Source organism: Delphinapterus leucas, chromosome 2, assembly GCF_059928025.1.
Source record: "Delphinapterus leucas isolate spDelLeu-1000000601 "Yukka" chromosome 2, BTC_Dleu_Yukka2, whole genome shotgun sequence".
Classification (NCBI taxonomy): domain Eukaryota; kingdom Metazoa; phylum Chordata; class Mammalia; order Artiodactyla; family Monodontidae; genus Delphinapterus; species Delphinapterus leucas.
The window spans coordinates 118,781,846-118,809,366 of NC_143130.1; the positions used below are offsets into that span (position 1 = coordinate 118,781,846).

At 34.1% G+C, this 27,521-nt stretch overlaps 1 protein-coding gene across 7 annotated transcripts in view; it reads right to left on the reverse strand.

The window, feature by feature from the left end:
- RALGAPA1 (Ral GTPase activating protein catalytic subunit alpha 1) overlaps nucleotides 1-27,521 on the reverse strand; it is a 228,532-nt gene that overhangs the window by 133,259 nt on the left and 67,752 nt on the right. For all 7 annotated transcript variants that reach the window (XR_016392164.1, XM_089907599.1, XM_022570707.3 and 4 more), the window contains exons 11-16: nucleotides 17,052-17,249; nucleotides 13,315-13,452; nucleotides 9,213-9,361; nucleotides 6,235-6,364; nucleotides 4,265-4,502; nucleotides 2,886-3,047 (exon numbers count right to left, since the gene is read on the reverse strand). Coding sequence is in view for 6 of the 7 variants with exons in the window: in XM_089907599.1 (XP_089763725.1) it covers nucleotides 2,886-3,047; nucleotides 4,265-4,502; nucleotides 6,235-6,364; nucleotides 9,213-9,361; nucleotides 13,315-13,452; nucleotides 17,052-17,249 (1,015 nt within the window). In the remaining variant the exon portion in view is untranslated. The remainder of the gene's footprint in view (nucleotides 1-2,885; nucleotides 3,048-4,264; nucleotides 4,503-6,234; nucleotides 6,365-9,212; nucleotides 9,362-13,314; nucleotides 13,453-17,051; nucleotides 17,250-27,521) is intronic.

Below are 27,521 nucleotides of genomic sequence, written 5' to 3' on the forward strand. Positions count from 1 at the left end.
CATCTTCAGGATACAGGTTAAATTATGGTACTGACATGCAATGAAATCTGATGCAAGGAGTTCAACATTTTCTAGTATTAGTATTTTCCAACTTTATGCAGCTATCTTTCTAAACAAAGTTTGTAATGCTTTACCTTTTTTTTTTAACATCTTTATTGGAGTATAATTGCTTTACAATGGTGTGTTAGTTTCTGCTTTATAACAAAGTGGATCAGCTACACATATACACATATCCCCATATCTCTTTCCACTTGCGTCTCCCTCCCTCCCACCCTCCCTATCCCACCCCTCTAGGTGGTCACAAAGCACTGAGCTGATCTCCCTGTGCTATGCAGCTGCTTCCCACTAGCTATCAGTTTTACATTTGGTAGTGTATATATGCCCATGCCACTCTCTCTCTCTTTGTCCTAGCTTACCCTTCCCCCTCCCTGTGTCCTCAAGTCCATTCTCTAGTAGGTCTGCATCTTTATTCCCGTCCTACCCCTAGTTTCTTCATGACCATTTTTTTTTTTTAAGATTCCATATATATGTGTTAGCACGCGGTATTTGTTTTTCTCTTTTTGACTTCACTCTGTATGACAGACTCTAGGTCCATCCACCTCACTACAAATAACTCAATTTTGTTTCTTCTTATGGCTGAGTAATATTCCATTGTATATATGTGCCACATCTTTGTTATCCATTCATCTGTTGATGGACACTTAGGCTGCTTCCATGTCCTGGCTATTGTAAATAGGGCTGCAATGAACTCTTTTTGAATTATGGTTTTCTCAGGGTATATGCCCAGTAGTGGGATTGCTGGGTCGTATGGCAGTTCTATTTTTAGTTTTTTAAGGAACCTCCATACTGTTCTCCATAGTGGCTGTATCAATTTACATTCCCTCCAACAATGCAGGAGGGTTCCCTTTTCTCCACACCCTCTCCAGCATTTATTGTTTGTAGATTTTTTTGATGATGGTCATTCTGACTGGTGTGAGATGATATTTCATTGTAGTTTTGATTTGCATTTCTCTAATGATTAATGATGTTGAGCATTCTTTCATGTGTTTGTTGGCAATCTGTATATCTTCTTTGGAGAAATGTCTATTTAGGTTTTCTGCCCATTTTTGGATTGGGTTGTTTGTGTTTTTGATATTGAGCTTCATGAACTGCTTGTAAATTTTGGAGATTAATCCTTTGTCAGTTGCTTCATTTGCAAATATTTTCTCCCATTCTGAGGGTTGTCTTTTTGTCTTGTTTATGGTTTCCTTTGCTGTGGTAATGCTTTAACTTTTTATTTGATAGGTTAGTCCAATGAGCAAGCCAGGCAAGACTGTTTTAACATAGGTATCAGAAAGTAATCAGTCAGGTATACTTTTAAGATGAGTATTTTACTCACACATGCTTTTATACAGATTAGAAATATGCCAACATGTTAGCAATGATTTCTTCTCATTAGACACCTAATATGTTTTTATGCTTCCTTAAACTTTACTTTCCACACTAAGCATAAATTACTTCTATAATCAGAAAAATATATATATGGAACTTTTTAAAAAGATTCTAGTTTTAAGTAAAATTTTAAAATTAAAAGAACAATTCCTTCTTAACCAATATAGAAATATTTTCTATAAACGTGACATTAACATAAAATGAAGAAAGGCATTTCAGATGTAATCAACATCTTCCCAAGAATTTCAAAATGTAATTCTATACCAAAATTAAATTATATTAATTTGTATCCATCAATATCCTTTTTCCTTGTATAATCTCTCATTCTTCTGGCTTGACATATACAATCAATATAATTCTATGGTTATTTTATAGGCAGAAGACAATTGTGAAAATATTCTTTTGAACAATTTTAAACATTTTTAATTCTTCTAACATCTTTAATTTCCTTATTCTCTTTCTACTTTTGTTTCTTCCTTTAGAACTGTAATTCTTAACACTTTAGAACCCATCATTTCATAGAAGACACGTCCTACAACAATGTTTTTAAATTTCTTTAAAATAGTAGTGCTTTTCACTGATTACCATCAAATATAGATATATTCCCACAGAAAATTCTCCTTCCACAGAATCACAGATTGCAAAGCCTGAAGTAACTTCAAGCAATTTTATTTCAGGCATGTGAGATATTATCATACCCACTATACAGATGAAGTAAATAACGCCTAGAAAGTTCAGTAAATTATTCAAGGTTATCTAGCTATTTAGTGATGAAAGAGTGAAAAAAAAGATCAGGACAAAGTCCTCGTTTTTCCTTGCAGCACTCTTTCTACTACAATGAAGACCAAGTTATAAATCTCTGAGAGGAAAAGGAATAAGATGGCAACTAGGTCCACAGTATGCTGAGTGATCCTACATCCAGAAATTCTTCCCATCATAGAAATTTCTTCCATGCTTGTTAAAGGCAGCAAGGAACCTAGCAGTATACTCCACCTTGGCCTCAGCTGTCTACAAGTAGAGAGCATGAATTCCTCACTGGAAGTTTGTGAAGCCAATATAATTGTATAATTGTAGCACTGAAAATAAGCTACCTAATTTTCCATGTTTATGAGTATATTCACTTAGTAGAAACTATATCAATTAATACATGAGTTCTGTAAAGTGAATCAGAGTTCTACTTCTTCAATTCTGTAAAGTAACGGTTTAAAATTATTGATATCAACAGTAAAATAAACTACATGAAAACAATAATGTAAGACATCTTGATAGCATAAAGTGATAACACAGCATGTCATCAGACTCCAAGTATTACTGAAAAAAAGGTTTTCCTATGGAAGTTTTTCACTTAACAACAAAAACCAACAGATAAGAAAACAGTGTATTTATATACATTGTTACTAAGGACTATAAACGTATTGCCCCATACAATTCTCATGATTTTAAAGAGTACATACCAACAGTTTTTTGCCGTACTATACTCCTCGCCTTTTCCGTTCCTGGGGAACCAGTGGTTGTTGCACTTCTCTGTCTCATTGGCGCTTGGCCAGGCTGATCGCGACTCCATCCTCTAGAAAATGACTTGTCAACTGAAACTTTCTGAAATTCATGTCCCACTCCTAGAAATGCAGATTTTCAATCTCAGTGTACCGTCACCGTATCAATAATCTCTTTGAATTATGTGTGCCACTTTGCCTCAGACTCTTAGGTTTACTCATAAAGTAACTAGATAAAATGCTTGCGTACTATAAGGTTTTTCTGAACTTCATTTTCATGTTCCAAAACTGAGGCAGATTTTAAAAAATACATCAACAATAAATGATTATAAATCCTCTACCACCCACTTGCTTCATATAGAAGTGAAATATTTGGACAGGCAAAAAAGGATGGAAAATGAGCTAACCAAAATCCATCCTGTGGTGGAAGTCACTCTATCTCTACCTGCCAATAATAGCCACTTGGAAAATAAACAGTCCAGGAAAAAGTAGTTTGGTCACACACTTAGCACTCTGGACTATTGTTTAAGTATGAAATGTGACTCAGATGTAATCTCTAGACTGCAACTAATTATTAAGAGTGAAAAATACTAGCAAACCCAGAATTATAAGGACATGTTTTTATGATATAATCACTATGTTACTGTCCCTCTCCAGCTTTTTAACATTAGGCAGGTATATAATCCACATCCAGGGAATGTTTGCTTTTCTTAAAACTAAGAAAATGCTTTTAAAAGAATTTCTCACACAATTCTTTTTAAATAGAGTAACATGAAATCACTTTCTATGTTTCAATAAAAAATTGTGTCTATGATAAAAAGGGGGCTTCCCTGGTGGCGCAGTGGTTGAGAGTCCGCCTGCCAATGCAGGGGACATGGGTTTGTGCCCCGGTCTGGGAAGATCCCACATGCCGCGGAGCGGCTAGGCCCGTGAGCCATGGCCACTGAGCCTGCGCGTGTGCTCCGCAACTGGAGAGGCCACAACAGTGCGAGGCCTGCGTACCGCAAAAAAAAAAAAAAAAAGGAAGAGTGTTTTATAACACATTTTGGTTAATTATTAAAAATATTTAAGATTCTGAATTATTTATGTAACTTTAGCTAGATATGTACAGAATACTTTATTTCTCATCAAAATTACTGTTGAATTTAAGGCTCTTCAAGAACAATTACAAGGTACCTACATGTTTCACTGTTGAAAATTTTTAACCTTCAGCGTAAATTAAGGAGGGAATAATTAAGAGAAAATATAACTTTTACCTTCACACCTCTCCCTGGCTTAATTTTCCCAGACCAAATTATTTAAACAAATTTATATGGAGCACCTTTGTGAACAACTCTTACCTTTCCCTTTGTGCTTTTTTTGTTTCTGTTCACTCAGCTTATCCAATGGTAAATCACTGAGATCCAAACTATATAAATTTCTAGCTAAAACTTTAGTTAGTGTCTCCATAGTCAGTGACCATTCAGTGGCTAACTCTTCCCAATAGGTCAACGATGACAATACTGAGAGTAAGTCATCCCAAAGTTCCCGGGAGATGTACACATTTAGATTTGCTTTAATCCAGGCAACTATAAGAGTCTATAAAGACAAATAATCAGAAATAACAATGAGATATATTCAAAATCAATTATTAAAAAATTACACCAAAACAAGCAGAACTTTAAATCATATAATATCCATGATATCCTTTCTTGGTACATAATACTTATAAAAGTAATTCAAACACTCATTAGTACCTACTATAAATTTCAACAACTGCCAATTCCCAACATTCTGGCATTAGGACAAGTTACAAAACTGAAAAGAAATCTCCCTAAAGTTTAACTACCCTTCATGCTGCATTATGTTAATGTTAAATAAATGTTGTTTAAAAAGACATAAAAGTCTCCACACTATTACGTGTTGAAATTATTGAGTAGTTAGTAGTTATTGAACTAAAACAACAAAACCTACATTCTCAAATTAAAGATGGGAATCACTAACTATACAATTTGAATATTCTAAAAACAAAAAGTTACTAGAGATGTATTTAACTTACTGAAATGTGTTTTTGAAAACTTAAACGTAAACTGAAGGATAAAATTAAATTTCATTTTAAAGACACCAGAGGAATTAAAGGTGTTCTGTAACAAATCCAATCACAGAATAAAAAACTTATTCATAAAAGGGCAGAAATTACTGACCAGGCTGTACCCCTGAGACTTTATAGATTTCTATCAAAGATATAATCCTCCTATTGAAGAAATAAGTCACAAAATAAAAGTTTTTCAAAAGTTTAACTCAACCAATTTTACTAAGGAATTCACATAAATTTATACATTAAATATAAAGATAAAAATGAGCAGAGTTTATGAAATAAAACAGTAATAACGAGTGGCCCTCCATTCTATTTTTAAACATTCAGAGTACAAAAAAGTTATTCCATGTAGCAAGCTAAAATTTTACCTTCCAATAGCACCCACCATTGGGTTAGTGCTAACCATGGCGGTGGGGGTGGGGAACTCATGAAGTCAAGAGGAGTTTAGATAATAAATGTAGCTGGTTTCAAAGACTTATACGCTACCATCACAGAATTTTAGGTGAACCAGCATATCTGGGGAAAAAAATAATCATTTGAATGGCTACACTAATGGGCAAGAATGGGAGCTGAGATAGCTTTTATCCTTGACATTAAGAACCATTTTATCCATGTATTTGTATTTAATGTGTCATCTTTAAAAAAATACTACTTTACTTTCTATTTTCCAAATAATCCATAATACATTTAAAGTCAGCGCTCTATCCTTAGGGTGGAAAACACAGCATATAATTCCTATATAATCAACTACCACTGATACTTCAAATGAAGACGTGAAGAGAATAAAGTCTTTCAGAATAGCATGGTAAGAAAGAATCGTGATTTACTACTTTTTCTTTACTACAGAACGACTTAAAGTCTTGTTTTTTGAACAATCCCAGAGACCTGGAAACTCATAATGCAAACAATCAAGCCATCATCATGAAGCCTTCTGGCAGCTTTTGCAATCATACATAAGTGTACCACACAGGAGATAAATATAATCAGCTTGTTTTAACACTTTTTTCACAGATCTGATTGATATTTCCTCTATTAGGTTGTGAGCTTGTATGTATGGCAAATAGTCTATTTAGATAAGCAACTTTTATTTGGCTCTACAAAAAATTATTTAATATGAAATGATTTCTGATTTAAAGCTTTCTTCCCAGGTAGTAAGTTCAGGGCTCAATGAGTCTTAAGAAAAAATACATATCTATCCACCTAGTTATCTATTTATTTATTTATTTTTATTGCCTGGAAAAGTGGTCCTGCAAGTCGACCTGCCAAGGTCATATTTTTTTTCCCCTGGAACTGTAGAAAAGCTTGTGACGGCATCTTCAGTACAGACTCCGTGACTCTGAGCAACACAAGCAGCATCTGTTCCCTTAAAGTAAAAAAATTAATTAATGTTTCCTTTTTGCATATGTTTGCTTTTGGTTAATGAATAACTTTCAAATTAATATTTGTTATAAAAATGTTATTACCTTTCAATAACTCAAATACCAAATATCTTCCAAAATTTTAGAATTCTTTAAATATTAAAATATAAAATTCCATTTTATAAATCTATACCAGCCATTTTTAAGCGATTTCTCAGCCACAATACCTCTCACCAAATAAAAATTTATACAACAGCTGATGAATTGGGAATGAGAATATGGAGACTGCTCCCATCCCTCCACCCCACAAATCAAATAGTGACCTTAGGGAGCTGTCTGAAGAACACTCATCTGTCTATACAATACAATTCTACCTTGATACCTGTCCATCTCATCCATCTTTACAATATGGAGAACAACTGCATATCTAGAATTGTACCAGGTTCAATTTCAAAAATTATATGATATTTTAAGGCTAACAGATCACAATGAGCCTGACAAGTAATCAAGAACCATCACCCTATTGCTTCTTTCCATCCTTTTTTGTTTGGCCATCTTTCAATTCTTTATCCTCTTTGTGTACTGCAAGTCAAGCCAACCCTATTATATTATTCTTATCTTGCCTCTTCCTCCTAGATGCTTAATATTAAGACCATAAAACTACCTTATTTGCACCTGATAATTCAAAAACTGATGCAACCACATACAAAAAAAAAAAAAAAGAAGTCTGACAAGGGGATTTTAGTTGGGTGTATAGTCAGACTAACAACCTAAGTCTATCAAGCCTCCTCCTCTCTGGCTTATTTGCAGGCCCATTCTAGGCATAGCAATATGTGGGACAGTCCATGTGAGAAATGCAGCAGAGGCAGCAAGAAATCCCAGATCTAATATCATGGTTTTTTGGGGAAGTAAGTGCAGAATTAAATATAAAAGTATCACTCAATGAAAAATATCCTGAATTTATTAACCAAACAAACGTATGCATTCAACTCATAAAAATCAGAGGTAACATGTTTGTAACCTTAGGCTTCTAGCTTCACTATATGAAATGAAAAGCCATTTAAAGTCAACCACATATTCAATAAAGAATAGGTTTTCCAAATAAATCTTTCTGATTTGTGGTCAAACCATAATTCACTCATATATTATTAGATAACTTTTCACTTTGTAATACAATAATGATTTTAATTCATGAAGTCTTATAAATTCAATGTAAATATGTGAGAAATCTTTCATAATGCTATGACTTCAAGGGAACTTATAAAATTTTTAAAAATTCTAAAATTGTGTTCCACATAGCAAGTTTCTCAGTTTAACCTGGACCAACAGCATTGATTAAAAGCATATAAAAAGAAAAACAGGGGAAGGACTAACAAAAGAATGGTCAGTAGGACCACAGTTCAAATTTATGCTGTGTGAACAATGATAAATTACTTAATCTCTTTGTGCCTAAGAATCACCATGTAAAATTATCTACCTCATAGGGTGCTACAAGGATTAAGAAAGAAAACAGATGTAAAAAGATTAAAAAGATACCTGACACAGAAAAAGTGCTCCAAATCAGTTAATAACTACTTCTAGATGTAACTATATCAATATTATGCTAATCAAAAGTTTTTTCAAAGTAAAACCATTTTCCCATATGTAACAAAACACCAAGTAGGCATATTCTTTGACTAAGTACCCCCAGTTTTTAAGAATGACTCAAAAGAGGAAAATTGCATACATACAAGGATGTTCATTATCCTCCCCTCCTCCAACAACAAAATAAGTAACTACATATCCAGCAACAGGTGATTAGTTAAGAAAATTATGGTACATACATATGGCATAATACTATGTGACTGTGTGTGTGGTTTGGTGAACCAGATGTTCACCAAAGAGCAAACAATAATTACCTCTAGAGAGTGAGCTATTGGGCAACTTTTATTTTCTTTTTAAAACTTTTCTTTGTTTGAATTTTACAATGAACATGTATCATTTTTACAGAAACCGAAGAACTGCTCTTCTCATCTCTCTAAAAGGCCTCTTTTTTCATTCAATTAAACAAATATTTATAGAGTATCAATAATATATGATACTATGTTAAGAAATGTAGGAAATATAAAAACAAGACAACCAGTATATATACCTTTCAGGGCATCTCAATTCAGTGAGGTAAATGGACATTTTACAAGTAATTTAGGAACGAAGACAATTTTGAAAAGATCTACAACAGAGGTACAAATACAGAATGAAAGGAAGTGAGCTGAAAAAATAAGGCTATGTGGAAAAAGGAAGGTAGAATCTAAGGATAGTTATGGTAACAATAGGAAAAGATGACAGGAATCAGACACTAAAGAAAAGTTCAGACTGTGCTCGAGAGACAGCAATTTGATAAAGCTGGGAGGTAGGATCTCATTCTGCAGGGTGGAGCTTAGGCTTGAGATAGGGCTAGAAAAATACTCAGGAGCCTGACTGTACAAAGCCTTGAATGCCAGGTTGAGGAATCAGGCATTTCATACATTCAGTCATTTACTTATTCATTCATTCACCCATATAAATTCATTTATTCATACATGCATGCCAGTATTCATTCCTGGGGGTGGCGGGCAGTGGGGGAGGCCATCACATGCCCACTTTAGAAAGATAAACAAAGGCATCTTGTGGCAGTTTGATCAAAGATGTTTGAGATAAAGTGAAGGAGACCACTGTGTCATCATGATTATTACATAAAATACTATATTTATTCACTCATTCATTCAATAATAGAAGCCTGTACAATATTGTTACAAGCCCCCTTCACAGGCACTATTCCTCTAGAATTTACTATGCTCATATACACAATAAAAAAAAAAAGATAAGTGTTTTTACCAAGTCTTTTTGTCCATTGATACTTGCACAACCATGAACCGATAAATGTTAAGAATTCGTTTACACATATCTGTGTGCTCATCCAGAAGATTTTTTATCTCATTTGCAGGTTCAAGAAGAAATATGTTTGAGGAGTTTATAATAAACACCTAAGATAAAAGAAATCATTAGTGATTCGTTACAGAATTTCAATGGGAAATTACTTATTCAAAGGGAAAACAACTCAAGATGCTGATCACTAGGTGATCTACAGCAAACTTAAAAGCATTAGACTGTAGGTTAGTTCTAACCCTGCTTCTACCATCAGCTTGATATTGGAAATTTAAGCTCATTAAATCTATTTTTATGTTTATCTAGACAAATATAAAATTACTAGTAGGCACCCGAAAAAAATAAGCCAAGTGAAAAACAGCATTTTTTAAAAGTGAGGGCGCTTTAATATAACAACCTGATTGTTGTCATAAAATGAAAAGAACAATAAAAATTAAAAATCGTTTAGGATAAAAGATGATACCTCAATCAAGATGGACTTTCTGAATGAGGTGTTCAACATCATCTATTCTCTTTTTTCATGTTTATTGACTATGTGTGCATATCTGTTTTGGTAATAACAGACTGCATATTATAGTACTACTAATCAGGGTCCATCAATGTGTATCTTTAATTAAATTCATTATAATCAAATCATTAATTGTATTTTGTTACTGAGGAGAAAGTTGTTATAATGGTGACAGGTATGTGCAAAGGTTTTCAAAGACACTTTGGAGGAACAGAACATTACATCTATTGTGCACCTAGGACATTTACATCTTCTACACCCATAATTCTGATTTAAATCCCCTGGATGAACTCCATGGCAAAATACAGTTGTAAAATCATGTGAGAAAAGAACATTAAGCTAACTTTAAAATTGGGAAAAGAGCTGACTCTGTAAGTCTAACAACACTAAGAAAAGCAAACAAGAGGCACAAATAACATTAGAAATAAAATACGGACATACCTACATAGCCAGTAGAGAATTTTAAAATGATAGTTCAGTGAATAACTTTATGTCAATAAATTTGAAAATTTAATAAAATGGATTATTTTTTAGATAAAACATAAATAGCCAAAACTGACTCAAGAAGAAATACAAAAGACGTATATATCAATACCATAAAAGAAAGGGAACTGGTAATGAAGGTATCCCTGATCCATCCCTAAATACCAGGCCTACACTGCTTTATAGGCAGAGTTTTGCCCAGCCTTCCCAGTAGATGATCCCTATTTTACACAAGCTGTTTCAGAGACAAATAAACTACCCAATTTATTTTTATAAAACTATAATCCAGTTATCAAAAACAGACAAGGACTACATAAGACAAGTAAAGAAGAGACCAATATCACTTATGAACATATAGACAAAAATCTTCAAAAAACAGCAGCAATTCAAATTGATCAAAATATAATACTTTATGACCAAGTAGTTATTTACCCCAGAAATGTAAGGATGCCTTGACATTGGAAAAGTCTATTAATATACTACATCAATAGATTAAAATGGAAAAAAGTAGGATCATCACAATGCATAAAGAAAAAGCATTTAGCACTTATTCATTATTTTTTTTTAATTTAGCAAACTAAGAAAAAAGGTAAAATTCCTTAATCTGAAAAAGAATATTTATCAAGAACTACAGCAAATGTTATAACAGCAATTGAACCTGAAAAGTTCTGCCTGAACCTGAGACATCTTCAAGTAGTGCCAAAAGCCAAGAACAAGACAAGGGTACTCAATATCACCTCACTGTCCCGGGAAACCCAGTAAGCAAAGGTGGCAGGGAGCAGAGAATGGATATAAATATGGGTGACTTAAAAAAGGAAAAGCAAAGCTCAATTATGTAGCAACATGGAAGAAAACCGTTCCAAAGAAAAGGAAAAGCAAGTTTAAAGGACCGGTGAGAGCCGGCCTAGCACATCTGAGGAACAGCAAGAAGTACAGAGTGAAGTGAGGAAGGGGAAAAGCAGTGGGAGATACGTTGAGAAACAGCCAGAGCATGTGAAGCCGTTGAGAAACAGCCAGAGCATGTGAAGCAGAGCTTCTCACACTGCCAGTGGTGAGGGAACAGGTTTCCCCCACCGAGTCTTACAGAACAACCCTATTATAAAATACAATTTAAAAAATGAATAGGTAAAAAAGGAAATGAAAAAAAGACTTTTCATCAGAATCAAGAGACATTAAATGACTTAGTTTCTAAACTCTCGCTCTCAATTTTATAATTACCTTGTGGATCAGCACTAGTCTGTGGACCACACTCTGAGGAGCAATGACGTAAAAGCCTGATAGACCATTGGGAAGAACTTTGTTTTTATGCTTAGTGATAAGGAAAAGCCACCAGAGGGTTCAGAGCAGAAAAATAACATGATCTGACTTACATTTTACAGGATCCCTCTGGCTACTGTGTTGAGAATATACCAGGATGATGGATGGGCAAGACCAGAAGCAAGAATACTAATTAGAAATTTATTGCAATAATCCAGATGAAAGATTACTGAGGCTTGAACACAAGAAGTAGTGTGAGTGCTGAACAGCAGTCAGATTCTGCATACATTCTGAAAGTTGACAGGATTTGTTGTCAAATTAGATATAAGATATAGAAGAAATATAGGAAATTAGATGGCCTGAGCAACTGAAAAACAGCCGCCATCAAATGAAGTGAGGAAAACTGCAGGAAGAGCATGTTTGTTGAACAAGGTGAGAAGCCAAGTTTTAGACATGTCAAGTTTGAGATATCTATTAGATATTCAAGTGAAGATGCCAACTTGGCATTTGAATATTTGAGTTCAGGATTCATAGAGTTCAGATAAGAAGTCTCAGACTAGAGATAAAATGTAGAAGTTGCAGTATATAGATGACACTTAAAGCCATAGGAATGGATGAGATCAACAAGTGAGTAAGTTTACATAGAAAAGAGATCTGAAAGCTGATTCCTGGGCACTTCAACATGAGAACTTGAGAAATATATTGAAAAATCAGTAAAAAAAAAAAAAAAAAAAAATCTGAGAAGAGGCCAGTGAGTTAGGAGAAACACAGGAGGGTATGCTACTCTGAAGGCCAGATGAAGAAGGGTTTCAACAGCGAGGGAATGATCTACTCTGTAGAATGCTCCAGACAACTCTAGTAAAATTAGGATTGAAAAACATCCATTCGATTTAACAATGGGGAGGTCACATGTGGCCTTGACAAAAACAGTATGGTTTAAAAAAATGAATGAATATAATGAACTAAAAATCAATAACAAAAAGACAAACAATCCAAAAGAATAATGGAAAAAGCATATTAACAGGCCATTCATACATGAGAAAAGATGCTCAATTTCAGTAGTGATGAAGGAAAAGCAAATTGAAACAGGGAAACAAAAACTAAGAAAAAATGAGACAACATTTCACACACACAGGAACAGCAAAAATTAAAATCTGACTATACAAGTAATGAGGAAGATATAAGGAAATGAGAACTTACAAGCACTACTAGACGGAATGTAAATTATTATAACCATGCTGGAGAACAATTTGGCAATAACAGTAAAGTAAAGCTGATAATGTACAAATGCTCCAACCCAGTAATTCCACTTCTATGTATATATCCTAGGGAAATTCTCCCACATGTGCCCAAAAATACATATACAGCATGTTTAATGTAGCATTATCTGGAATACTGAGAAACTGGAAACAAAAAACCATCAACAGAAAAATGAATAAATATGAAATAATCATAAATTGTAATACCACAAAGTAGTTTAAAATGAATTAACTATGGCTATGTATCAACAACAAATCTCAAAAACATAATGGTTAATGCAAAATGTTGCAGATGACAGTACACCATGACACGATTTATATAAAGTTTAAAACTGTCTAGAAAAAAAATGTAGTGTTTATCAATATATTATGAAGTGAAATGAAAGTTAAGGGAAAAACAAAATTAATATGGCACAATGATAATTAATAAATGTGGGTGGTGAGTTCATTATATTTTAAAAATTACACTGAAATACTGAATTTTGTATTTGAAATATTTAATGATTTTTATTTTATTTTTAAAAAATAACAACAAGTGATCTACCTGCAAAACTGCTTGGGCACCAGCTCGTATGTTTTGTTCTATGGCTTCTTCAGAAGCATTATGAAGAACATCTTGGTAGGTGCCATTTTTTGCCCAAGTGGAATTTCGAACATGATCAGCAATACTGGTCCCATTTTCCTGAAGCAAAATATCAAGTTTTTAATATTTCAACAATTAAGAATGCTGTGACAAGTCAGTAAGCTGAAGAAGTAAACTAGAAACTACTGGGTCCCTCTGCTAAACATCTTCTCAAAATAGAACATACCCTATTTGACTTCAAAAACAACGTATAGGTGCACTGTAAAAAAGGTTCTCACTGACAAAAATACAAAGAAAGTAAAAACAAATCATCCATAAGGACCAGCCAAAAATTGTATTATTTCAGATACAGACATTTTTCTACCTATCTAATGTATAAACCTCCCTTCTGTACATTTACACACTCAAGAATGGGATCATATGATTTACAGCTTTGTAAAAGATAAATTCTGTTGTAAAGTAAATAAATGCCAGAATCCAAATGACTTAAATAAAACAATAGAAAATAGCTTCTATTTATCCTACTTAAGAGTAGTAAAATTCCTGTTATCCGAAGATAGATGAATACTGCTACTTCAAACCACTAACACTGCAGCTTTCTGCTTGAGTTTAGCTGTCAAAGTCCCGCTGACTAGGGAGCTCCCTCAGTCAAACAGAAATTTCACTCAGAGTTGATCCCTTTTTTAAAGTTTCTCTCTAGTTTCTTTCTGCTTTTGGTCACTCACCAGTATCTTCAAATACTTTTTTTAAATATATATTTTAATATATATTTTTAATATACAATTTTAATATATGGGAGGTTCAGTCTAATATAAACTATTGTTTCATTACCAGAAGCAGTACTGGAACTCAGTGCTGTCCGAGTAGCCAATACAATATGCCATGGTCTGATCTACAGCTTTCTCTCAAGCTCCATACTTCTATGATCAGGTATCTTCTGAACGGTTCTTCCTGAATGACCCACAAGCACCTCAACTTCAAGATACTTAAAAGTAAATTTACATAACCATGCCCTCCCCTTCCTACCAACTCCTATAGCCTCCTTGGCCGCCATCACCACCACCGCACTTATTTTCTCTCCTATTCATGTGCGAATGGCAACTACCCTGGTTGCAAAAAAAAGAAACTTGGGACACCTTTTCGTTCCTCATACCCAATTAAACATCAAAATACTGGTTTCACCACCAAGGGAGCTCATTTATCTGTCTTCTCCCTTATATTCCCATTGTAACTGCCACTGTCCTTTATCAGGTATTTATTATCTCACTTCTGATACTTCCTAACTAGTGTCCTTGCCTCCAGACTGACCTCCAATCTATCTTCCACTCTGAGCTTGGTATGAGCCTTCTGAAATATGTAACTATCCATGCCATTTTTCTATTCATAATCTTTCCAGTGTCTAGAATGTAATCAAAGTCCACTACAATGGCACACAAGTTACTAAACAGAGCCTAGTTCTTGTCTATCTCACATTTCTTACCACTCTCAACCATCTGCTCTTAGCTACAGCCAAATAAAAGTCTTAGTGTCTCTTACATCTTTGTAGAAGTTATTCACACTGTGTGGCTCCTTTCCCATTTGTTACCTGCTCTTTGTATTATAGTACTTCCTCACTGAAGCCTTTCTTAGGCAGAATTAGGTATTCCCTCTTTCACACTGTAGGATCATAGCAATAATATTGTTTTATAATACTTAAATTTGCATGCTTGTCTTCTTGCTAAATCATTGTTACATAAAGATAGAAATGATGTCTTTTCATATTTCTATCTCTAACACTTGTTCTCAAAATGGACATTACATATTTTAGACAGCACTCAAACTTGTCGGAGTGTTTTACTGTCACAAGAATTGAGAATATCACTGAGATTTAATGGGATAAGCCAGGTAATGCTAAACATACAACAAGGCACATGACAGTCTGCACATACACAAACTGTCCTGTATTCTGCATGTCTTTCAAATGTGTCACAGACAATTTGTGAATAAAAAATCCATTAATAATTAATTATTTGAATCTGTAACAACTCCATTTTATAATTAACACCAAATTTTAAATGATTTATATACACATATATCGAATTTACCAGAAATACAGATCAATTAAAGATTACAACTTTTGTTTTTTGGTTCACGCCATTAGCAAGAAATCACATCTCTAATGGCAACACTGGTGAAGTATGTAAGGAGCCAATAGAACACACTTATGCAATACACCTACATCGCCCTGCATTTGTAGCTTCCTTCCTTCTGGCTTTCCTCCCTCCTTTCTACTGCTTGCTTTTTACTATGTATGTAGGTAGATTTATTATCTATCATTTTTATTTAAGGATACTAAATGACAGATGGTAGGCTCAGTATTGAGCTACAAATTCATAACAAAAAACTAGAGGAGAACAAATTATTTAGATAGGTTTATTTTCTAGCTTGATGCAAAAACTGGATGTTTTTGCTGGTACATAACAAATACAACTGTGAATATTCTTTCATAATTTATATAATTTTATTTACTTCAATTGTATTTCTTAGTTTCATTTTTTCCCTCTAGAACTAGGGGAGGATGCCAAATATACATATATATATATATACATGTATATATCATATGATATATACATACATATCATATATACATGTATATATGTATGATATATATATCATATATACATATTCATATATAAATATTGATTCACTGAATCCCTATAGAATGTGCCTATTATTCATTTATATGTTAATATCCTGAAAAAAATCCACTGATGAAGTTAAATTAACCACCAAGGTGATTACCAAGTCGCTCCTATCTGGATTTAGTAAGATATATGTCAATATCAGAGTGTAAATTTTTGGTGAGAATCTGACCAATGGCAAGTGTGAAACACAAACGAGAATACTCTGAATTCTTTCTTGGGAATTTCTGCACTAGAGCTGACTGCAGAATAAAAAACATCCTGACCTGTTAAGTAAGCTGGTCTGTGAAAAGAAGTACTGCAGTTTACTCACAGAGGGGAAAGAATGAGATAAGAGAGAGCACGAGTGGAATTTGGGTCCCTGGTTCCATTTACTCCTGAAGTCTAAATGAATAAGACAGGCAAGGGGGAACTGCACTTTGGTAATCACTCTAAGATCTACTGGGGGATCTTAGCTCTCCAACCAGGGATCGAACCCAGGCCTAGCAGTGAAAGCATCGAGTCCTAACCACTGGACAGAAAGGGAATTCCCACCACACTTTTAAATATTATACCTTTTATAATAGCATCTAATTTTGATCCCGGCAATGACTTAAAGAATCAGAATACAAACTCTTTTAAAGTTGTCACATCAAAGAGCTTTGGGATAGGGTACTGAGGTAACTGTTACATTAACTAAATTGCAAAATATAACTGACCCTTGAACAACACTGGGTTTAGGGTGCCAACCCTCCGAGCAGTCAAAAATCTGCGTATGACTTATAGCTGGTCCTCAGTATCCAAGGTTCCTCCATGTCTGAAAGATTCAACCAACTATGGATCATGTGGTACTGTAGTACTTATTCAATACTATTGAAAAAATCCTTGTATAAATGGACCCACACAGTTCAAACCCATGTTGCTCAAGGATCAACTGTATACTCAAAGGTATCTTTATCTTCCCATTTATCCTGTATTATCTCACTCTGTGAAAATCTAATCTATTAAACATACTAAAATACTTAAGTCTTATTTTACCTCTTCTCTCTTTTCTCCTTCTTCCATTGATATATCATGGTCTGTGACATTGTCAATGCATGGTAAGTCTGAAGATGAGATCACAATTTCTTCAGGCTCTTGCATGAACAAAGGCTTTTCCTCTTGCTGGATCCATTCTTGATATACTTTTACCACTTTTCTCATAGCTGCTGCTTCACAAATTGGTAATAAAAATGCCTAGTGAAAAAAAAAAAGAGAGAATATAGATAATGATACCTTTTACTTTGACACAAACCACTAACACATACATTTCTATCTTGTTATAAAATGTGAGGTATAAATGATTTTTAAAGAGTTAAAGTCAACCAATTCATGGTCAGAAAGAAGCCTTTTATCTCCAAATAATTTGTAAATACATTAAGACAGAAATACTTTTGGTAGGGAGATACTGATTTCCAGCACAAGGAGCAAAGAATTGTTTCAACTGTACTATCTCAGAATGAACATACTCCTTGTAACTATGCTCCTAAAACCTTAATGTAAATACACCTTTTCATAATAAATCACATTTTTGTAACTTATATTATTAGGCTTTTTAAAATTAACATTAAAATGAATTTTGATAAAAAGATTTTAATCAAAAAACAAAAACTATGACTCTAAGAAGTAATAAAAATACCATGTAATGAGGCAACTTAGCTTTTCTAAGAGTATTTTTTAAAAAGTTACATCTTTCTTCTTTCATTTTACATATATAAAGTTATACAAGTTAGATAATAAGGCAAAAAGTACTTAGAAAGTTAAAAGAATATCTTACAGTTATTCTTTCCTTAGGTACTTTCAGGTTGCCGTAAGTTTTAAAAAAGTATGTATCTTCCGCATCACAAAAACATTGTCACGTGAAAAAAAAAACTTTTTTATACAATTCATACTTGCATAAATAAAGCAATAAAAATACTCTTAATCTCACTATCCAAAGTCCTTCCCTTATGCATGTTTCTGTTTATGTGTAAACGTTTTCACTTTACTTTTTTACAAATAGAACTTGACTTTTTTTTTTACAACCACTACCTATTAATTTCAACTGTAAAAATCCAAGACCTTTACCTAAAACCTGCCACTTTCTACTCTAGAATTATCAGTAGGTGTATTTAATAATAATCATGGGGTTAAATGACTTTATCTGATTGAAACTAGCCAAGAAAATCAGGTTCCTGAGATAACAATGAAAAGTTAATGTGTAATATCAATAGGGTATTTAATGTTCTTTGGTAATCCTTTTATTTATTTGCTATTATTGATTCCCTAGCAAACTACTGCATTGGCCAAAAGGTTCGTTCAGTTTTTTCCGTAAGATGGCTCTAGCAGCACTTAGTTGTCTTTAACTTCATTCGAAACAATTTCGTTAGATTGTATGTGACAGCTGTCATATCAACGTGCATTTTAAAAAAGACTTATCAAAATTGGTGAATTTTTGTGTAGCCATTTTAATATTGAAGATAGAAGAAAAAAGCAACATTTTCAGCATATTATGCTTTATAATTTCAAGAAAGGTAAAAACTTAAATGCAAAAAAATGTTTCTGTGGTATATGGAGAAGGTGCTGTGACCTATCAAACATGTCAAAAATAGTTTGTGAAGTTTGCGCTGGAGATTTCTCGCTGGACAATGCTCCAGGGGTCAGGTAGACCAGTTGAAGTTGATAGCGATCAAATCGAGACATTAATTGAGAACAATCAACATTGTTGATACTCAAAATATCCAAATCAAGCACTGAAAATCATTTGCACCAGCTTAGTTATGTTCATCACTTTGATGTTTGGGTTCCACATAAGTTAAGCGAAAAAAACCTTCTTGACCATATTTCTGCATGCAATTCTCTACTGAAACATAACGAAAACGTTCCATTTTTAAAACAAATTGTGATGGGCGAAGAAAAGTAGATACTATACAATAATGTGGAACAGAAGAGATCGTGGGGCAAGCGAAATGAACCACCATCAACCACACCAAAGGCTGGTCTTCATCCATAGAAGGTGATGTTGTGTATATTGAGATTGGAAAGGAGTCCTCTATTATGAGCTCCTTCTGGAAAACCAAACGATTAATTCCAACAAGTACTGCTCCCAATTAGACCAACTGAAAGCAGCACTTGACGAAAAGTGTCCAGAATTAGTCAACAGAAAGCGAATAATCTTCCATCAGGCTAACGCAAGACTGCATATTTCTTTGATGACCAGGCAAAAACAGTTAAAGCTTGGCTGGGAAGTTCTCATTCATCTGCCGTACTCATAAGAAATTGCACCTTCAGATTTCCATTTATTTTGGTCTTTACAAAATTCTCTTAATGGAAAAAATTTCCATTTCCTGGAAGACTGTAAAAGGCACCTGGAACAGTTCTTTGCTCAAAAAGGTAAATTATGGAATTATGAAGTTGCCTGGAAAATGGCAGAAAGTAGTGGAACAAAAGGGTGAAGACGTTGTTCAATAAAGTTCTTGGTGAAAATGGAAAATGTCTTTTATTTTTACTTAAAAACCGAAGGCACTTTTTGGCCAACCCAATATGTTACTTACTACTTTCCTCCATCTAACAAACCCATTCCAAATTCTCATTCTCATGTTCCAGCAGCTTAATGGTCAATGACATAATTTTGATCATCATTGCCTGCTCTAAGACTATTTTACAACTGAAGCAACAGCTCGGCCTTCCTTAAAGATTTAAAAAACAAAACAAAAAATACCTCAAATAATCTCCAAAAAGTTCTATTCTGAGATACTGAAAAATTAACTTTAAAAAAAATTAGCATGGGAATTTGCTTTATTTTCTGCTCATTTTTGCTATGAACTGAAAACTGGTCTAAGAAAAAGTTTACTAATTTTAAAAATATTAGATCCAGAGCTAAGATTTTCATTATTGCATAAATTATCACACTATACCCCAAGTGGCTGGATGAATCTACTAAAGACTAGAGTGTATATGTATGACATTTGTCCTTACAGGCCCCTACACTGATTCTGCTGACACCCTAAATAAGGATCTTGAGGAAAGACTGATGTTAGCCATGGCTAAAAATCTGATGCATAAAAACTAGAGGGCCATTTTATACATTTACAATGAGAAATGGTTGTCTCAGACCAGAAAATTCAAATCCATATTGGCACCTTATCTTTCTACAAAGAAGAACCACTCACAATCAGACATCAGTATTAATTGATAATAAGGGAAACTGTCATCATAGGCAAGAATATTTGAATCAATGTGCTCAGCAAATTTTCTCTCTGTAGGTAGACCTGCATGAGGTCATCTCCAGTTTTATGGTTCTATGACCATAAAACAACATAACCAGACAACTACATGGAGGAAGAATCAAAACAATAGGAGATGGAAAAAAACATTTGATGGTATCAGCTTAAGATAACCTGGTATACACAATTTTCTAATAATTGGCTTTGCCAATGGGGTCTGATTTACTGGTAGCTAAGGCTCTCTTCTTCAGTGAAAAAACACTAACAAAACATGTTGGTCTCTGATTATTCTTTTAATGTGCTTCCATTATTAATTAACCCAGATTGTGACAGACACATTTTTTAAAATTTAATCAAATACAGTGAGCATTTAGCAGACCTGGGAATTTTTTGTCTCCTTAAAGCAGTGGTTTGCATTTTGGTCTCAGAACCCCTAATCTGCTATATGTTAACACAAATAACACATTTTCCAAATTAAAAGAAGAGTGGCATTATTTTACATTTTTGCAAATCTGCTTAATGTTTAGCTTAATATAGAAGACAGTTGGATTCTCTTATCTGCTTGCTTCTACATTAAATCTGATACAGTATCACATGTCAGGTATGCTCTGGAAAACTTCACGGTACACTTGTGAAACAACAAGAGTGAAAAAGGTTTTGACCTTATGAACCTCAAAAGATCCTGGATATTTCTCATGAGCCCCAGATTATACTTTGCCACCCACTGACTTCGGAAAAAAATTAGGCATATGTATGTATGTTTATATTTTTAAAATTTACATACATATAAAATAAATCTGTGGTGCTTTTAAAGGTTAAACTCTTGATGTGTTATATTTACCTCGTATCAAAGTACTTGGGGCTCCTCACTGTAGCCTCCAAGTACTAACAACATAAAGCACAATAAATGGGTTTCCTTATGAAATAGAGGGTTAATGTCTGGAGTCCATTTATGCCTATTCTATTGGATATGGAGAACAATTTTATCATTTCAAATAACTTGGGCATTTATGTTTTACAGTTGCATCTTTGTTTTAAAGATACGTAACAATATAAATACTTTCATCTGAGATAGAACTCACAATCATTAAACTGGCCCTAAAAAAAACATTATCAGCTATGTAACAAATTAGCTCAAGACTTAGCTTCTAGAAATACATGTTAGCCCTGAGCTAGGACTGACAAAGTGCCCAGCACTCAACAGTTACTGAGCTTGATTCGTTCACCAAATATTTATTAGGTTCCTAACTCACTGCCATGCACTATGGCTACAATGATGAATGAGAAAGAGAAGTATTCATGGAGGGTAATATGAAAGATCAAAATTGAACATTCAAAAAAATAATTATAGAACTCAGGAGAGGTACTATGAAGTAGAGTACAGCTTTCAAAAACATCATTAAAAAAGAGGTACTTACTGTGTGTGTGTGTGTGTGTGTGTGTGTGCACATGTGTGGGCAGGTGCTTCCACCTGTCTGTGGGTGGGTGGGTGAATTGGTGAGGGTGGTCATGGAAGACTTTTCTAGTGTAGACACATTTAAGCTATGACCTAAAGGTTGAGTAGCCAGGCGGGAAGGATAGAGAGGAAACAGGGGAAGGTTGAAGGACAAAAGTTCAGATAGGGAAACAGTAAGTGTAACGGCTATGAGGATGAAATTATTTGAAAGATGAAAAGTAGAGACATTTCTACTAAAATTATTTACCTATAAAGGACTTGTGCTCTAGCTGGGATCACTAAGGGCAAAATCATTCAATGCCCATATACCTGATAATTAATGGAATATTTCTGTCTATACTATAATACATTGTGGAACATATGAGCCTTCAAAATCAGGAAAGAAACTATTACACAGATTCTCAATTTTGCAAATTTATCATCAGTATTAAGCAGGTAAAAATAGCTTTCCTAATACAATCTAATCTTCAAAATTGATTTCTTTTCAAAACATGAATGATTCATTGGAGTCACCATCCTAAAATCTATTTTTCCTTAAGTTTTACCTTAAAAATCACTTTAAAAAAATAGCTGTTACAATAAAAATAACATCTCAGAGAACTTCAGTTCCCAGCAATATCATAAAAAAGATATCCTGGGGGCTTCCCTGGTGGCGCAGTGGTTGAGAATCTGCCTACCAATGCAGGAGACACGGGTTCGAACCCTGGTCGGGGAAGATCCCACATGCGGCGGAGCAACTGGGCCCGTGAGCCACAACTACTGAGCCTGCGCGTCTGGAGCTTGTGCTCCGCAACAAGAGAGGCTGCGATAGTGAGAGGCCCGCGCACCGCGATAAAGAGTGGCCCCCGCTCGCTGCAACTAGAGATAGCCCTTGCACAGAAACGAAGACCAAACACAGCCATAAATAAATAAATAAAATTTAAAAAAAAAGATATCCTGGAATCTACCTGCACAGAACACCTAAAAATTATCACAAAAAAATATAATATACATTTTTAAAAGAATGGCTCAGCTTGTGAGGATATTCTGAGTCTAGAACAAAATGGAAGTATTAATCTAGAGAGGCAAATAATCAATGCAGCTGCTGGGTGCTGCCCTGGACAGCCTCCAGAGCTTTGGTTTAAATGGCCAACTGTATAGAGGGGCGAGACAGATCAGAATCCTACTCACAGCTGATAACAATGAAGGCTATATCCTCAATACAAAGGGGAGCTAGGAGGGAAGAAAATAACTTGACTCCAGAGAAGAGTCAGTGAGGAAACTTGTCTGTTGACTTGGGGTAGGGGAATATGAGATAAGAACAGCCTTCCCTGCAAATTCATATTCTCAGGCTGGCCATCACCTAACTTTGAGAGCTGCAAAGTGAGAAGAATCATAAGCTAAGAATTGTAATTTAAAGTAAACCAAGGTTGACAGGACCCCTGAACACCTGAGAGAAGCAAGTGCAAATCCTCTCTGGAGAAACACATCCTTCAACCCAGGTTTCAAAGTAATTTCCACAAAATTCCAAAGAAATGTAAGCTCTTAACACAAAAATCCAAAACAAATGAGGGTGAGTAAACAGAAACAACAAGGCCAGAACTGCAAAAACTTAAGTTACTGGAATTACTGGAATAAGGAATATTAAATAAGTATTTTAATACATTTTAATTAAGAAGAAAGTGAAAATATGAACAAAGAATAAGCCACTGCAAAAAATGACTAGACAGATATTAAAAAAACAACCAAATACAACTTTTAGAAATTAAAATATAAAGAGCATCATAAAAAACACAATAAGGGGAATTCTGTTTCCAAGAGTGTCATGGACCAGGTAACCTGACCAACCTTACAACTAAAAAAACAAAAATAATACATTTTTTAAAAAACTTTAATCTTCTTAAATGCACTGATGAGCCATAAAATAGGAAGAAATATTTGAAAATGAAAACCTACATAAAGTCCAAACTCAAGAGAGGTCTTAGGTGTAGCAATAAAGCTGACTTTCACTTTGAATGAAACCAATTACTTTTATGGAACTATTGGGGCAAGGAAGGAAGAACAATAGGAAACCTCCAAACAAATTTGGGATTCCAAAGACCTATATATCATCAGTGTGATGCTGAATTAGAAATAAACCCACCTCACTAAAAGTCTGCAAGGAAAACTGCTCATATTTAGATGCAAAGTAGATAACAGGAATCTTGTCATAGACACTAACCAAAAGCTAGTCTTAATACAGGTTTATACTGTACATTCATTATTATCTGGCTGGCTTAAACTTCAAATCAAGAATTCAGTTTAATGAAGTTGGAAGTGTTTCCTTGCATCTATGTGAAGCAAATGCAATTCCTCTCTGGAGCAATCAACCTTTAACAAACCAAATCAAGAAACGGTCATAAGCAGCAAAAGCTCAGAATCAAAGTTCTGAATTTCTGAAATCACAAAATAGTGCAAGAAATATTACAAGATATTGCAAGAGAATATAGCATCATGAGAAGGAGCATTCAGAAACAAAATATGGCAGAATCAGACCTGTGAAGACCTCAGGAATATTAGGGTGATCAATCAATATAAAATAACTAAGTTTCATATTAATACATAAAATGAAAGTAATGAACCAGAGACCATAAAATTGACCAAGCAGACTGGCCAACTTCTAGAAACAGCTGTAATTAGAAAGAAAGTATCCAGAATGCAGCACAGAGAGACAAAGTGATGGAAAATATATGTGAGAGGTCAGTAGACGTATGAAGTGGGAAGGTCTAACACACATCTTGAAAGGCAAGAAAAAAATGGGACAGAGGCAATGTTTAAAGAGAGAATGGCTGGAAAATTTCCAGAATTGTCAAATTATACTAATCCATAATTACAGTATCCCCAAAGTATCCCCTGAAGAATAAATAAAAGGAAATCTAGACCTGGACATACCACAGTAAAATACAAAATGCCAAACGCTAAAAAAAGGTACAAAAAGAGCCAGAGAAAAGATAACTGCACTAAGAGTTCAACTGTTGATTGACATCTCAACAGCAACAATGTAAAACAGAAAAGTGGGAAAGTATCTGAGTGTCCGAAATGTACTAGGTGAAAATAACTGTCAATCTAGAATTTTATGTCCAGGGGAAAAAGTATTTCAAGAATGTGGACAAAATAAAGACATTTTCAGAGCAAAATCTTGTGTTTGAAAGCAACGGGCATCCAAAAGTAAATTCTAAATGATGAACTTCAAGCAGGGTGGGTTGGCCAAAACGTGCCTTTGGTTTTTGAAGTAAAACTAAAAGACACATTTTCCATTTTCACCAAGAACTTTATTGAATAATGTATTCATCCTTTTGTTCTGCTACCTTCTGCCATTTTTTGGGCAACTTCATGATTGAAGTTGCCTGAAAAACTTATCTTTTACCCAAAACTTTTTATCTTTTTGAGCAAAGAACTGTTCCAGGTGCCTTTTACAGGCTCCAGGGAATTGAAATTTTTTCCATTAAGAAAATTTTGTAAAGACCTAAATAAATGGAAATCTGAAGGTGCAGTGTCTGGTGAATATGGCAGATGAATCAGAACTTCCCAGCAAAGCTGTAATGGTTTTTTCCTGGTCATCAAAGAAACAAGCGGTCTTCCATTATCCTGATGGAAGATAATGCCTTTTCTATCGACTAATTCTGGAGGCTTTTCGTTGAGGGCTGCTTTCAGTTGGTCTAACTGGGAGCAGTGCTTGTTGGAATTAATCGTTTGGTTTTCCGGAAGGAGCTCATAATAGAGGACTCCCTTCCAATCCCACTATATATACAACATCACCTTCTTTGGATGAAGACCGGCCTTTGATGTGGTTGGTGGTGGTTCATTTCGCTTGCCCCACAATCTCTTCCGTTCCACGTTGTTTTACAGTATCCACTTTTCATCCCCCGTCACAACTGGTTTTAAAAATGGAATGTTTTCATTACATTTAAGTAGAGAATCACATGTGGAAATACAGTCAAGGTTTTTTTTCACTTAACTTATGTGGAACCCAAACATCAAAGCAATGAACATAACCAAGTGGGTGCAAATGATTTTCAATGCTTGATTTGGATATTTTGAGTATACTGGCTATCTCCCGCACGGTATAACATTGATTGTTCTCAATTAATGTCTTGATTTGATTGCTATCAACTTCAACTGGTCTACCCGTGCCCTGGAGCATTGTCCAGTGAGAAATATCTAGCACGAAACTTTGCAAACCACTTTTTAAAAAAATATTTATTTATTTATTTGGCTGCGCCAGGTCTTAGTTGTGTGTGGGGTCTTGGTTGCGGTATGTGGGATCTAGCTCCCTGACCAGGGATAGAACCCGGGCCCCATGCATTGGGAGCGTGGAGTCTTAACCACTGGACCACCAGGGAAGTCCCTGCAAACCACTTTGACTTGTTTGATAGGTCACAGCACCTTCTTCAAACACTGCAGAAATCTTTTTTTTGCCACTTCGGTTGCGTTTTTACCTTTCTTGAAATAGTAAAGCATAATATGCTGAAAATGTTGCTTTTTTCTTCTATCTTCAATATTAAAATGGCTACACAAAAATTCAATTTTGATAAGTCTTTTTTTAAATGCACACTGGTATGACAACTGTCACATATAATCTAACAAAACTGTTTCAAATGAAGTTAAAAACAACTAAGTGCTGCTAGAGCCATCTTATGGAAAAAAACAAATAAACCTTTTGGCCAACGCAATAAATGGGAGATCTGAAAAGGGAGAAATCATAATCAAAAGAAGTGATGAATATAGCTAAATGTAAATCAATACTGAATGCTCAGAATAATAAGAGTACTGGAGTTAAAATACAAGCATGCAAAATAGAACTGAATTATTTGGTAATAACAATATATAAGTTAGGGGGAGAAATCAGAGTAATAATGTTCTATGATCCTTGTATTGATTAGGAAGAGGGTAAAAAAACACTAACTTTATATTTGGAAAGTGAAGTATGTATGCTAAAATTTATATAGTAATCACTAAAGGAAAAGGAATAGAGTAAAACTTTCAAACCAAGTGATGGGGAGGAGGAGGATACAGAATGAAAAAACATCAATTAAAAACAAAGCAAAAAATAAGAGAATTATAAAAAAATACAGACATAAGAAAAATAAAAAGAACAAAATAAGATAATATCAATAAATCCAAACATATCAGTAATTATAATAAATATTCCAGTTAAAAGACAAAGATTTTTAAAAATCCAACCATATTTACAAGAGACATTACAAAATGTAATGTAAATGTAATGTAAATGTAAAACAGTTTTGTTACATTACAAAATGTAATGATATAAAAGGGCTGAAAATAAAAGGATTTAAAAAAATATACATGAGGCTAATTATAATAAAAAGAAAGTGGTATAAATGTACAAGTAGATAAAGTAGACTAGTACAAGTAGACTTTAAGCAAAAATAATTGCTACAGATGAAAAGGGCCATAAATAAAAGGCTTAACTCACCAAGAAGATATAAAATTATAAATATGTATGTACTTAATTACAAAGCTTCAAAATACATAAAGGAAAATTTATGGAACTACAAAGAAAAATATAGACAAATCACCATCAGAATATAAGATTTTAATACACCCTTCTCCATAACTGTGAGGTCAAGCTAACCAAAAATCTTAAGAATATAGAAAAGTTGACTAAAGCAATAATAAGCTTGATCTAACAGACTTTAATAATCATGAATTCCAAAGGAAAGAATACATTCTCTTCTAACACACAGGATGTTTATGGAGGCTGACTACATACTGATTATACAGACTATATTCTCTGACCAAAAGAATCGCATTAGAAATCCGTAAGAA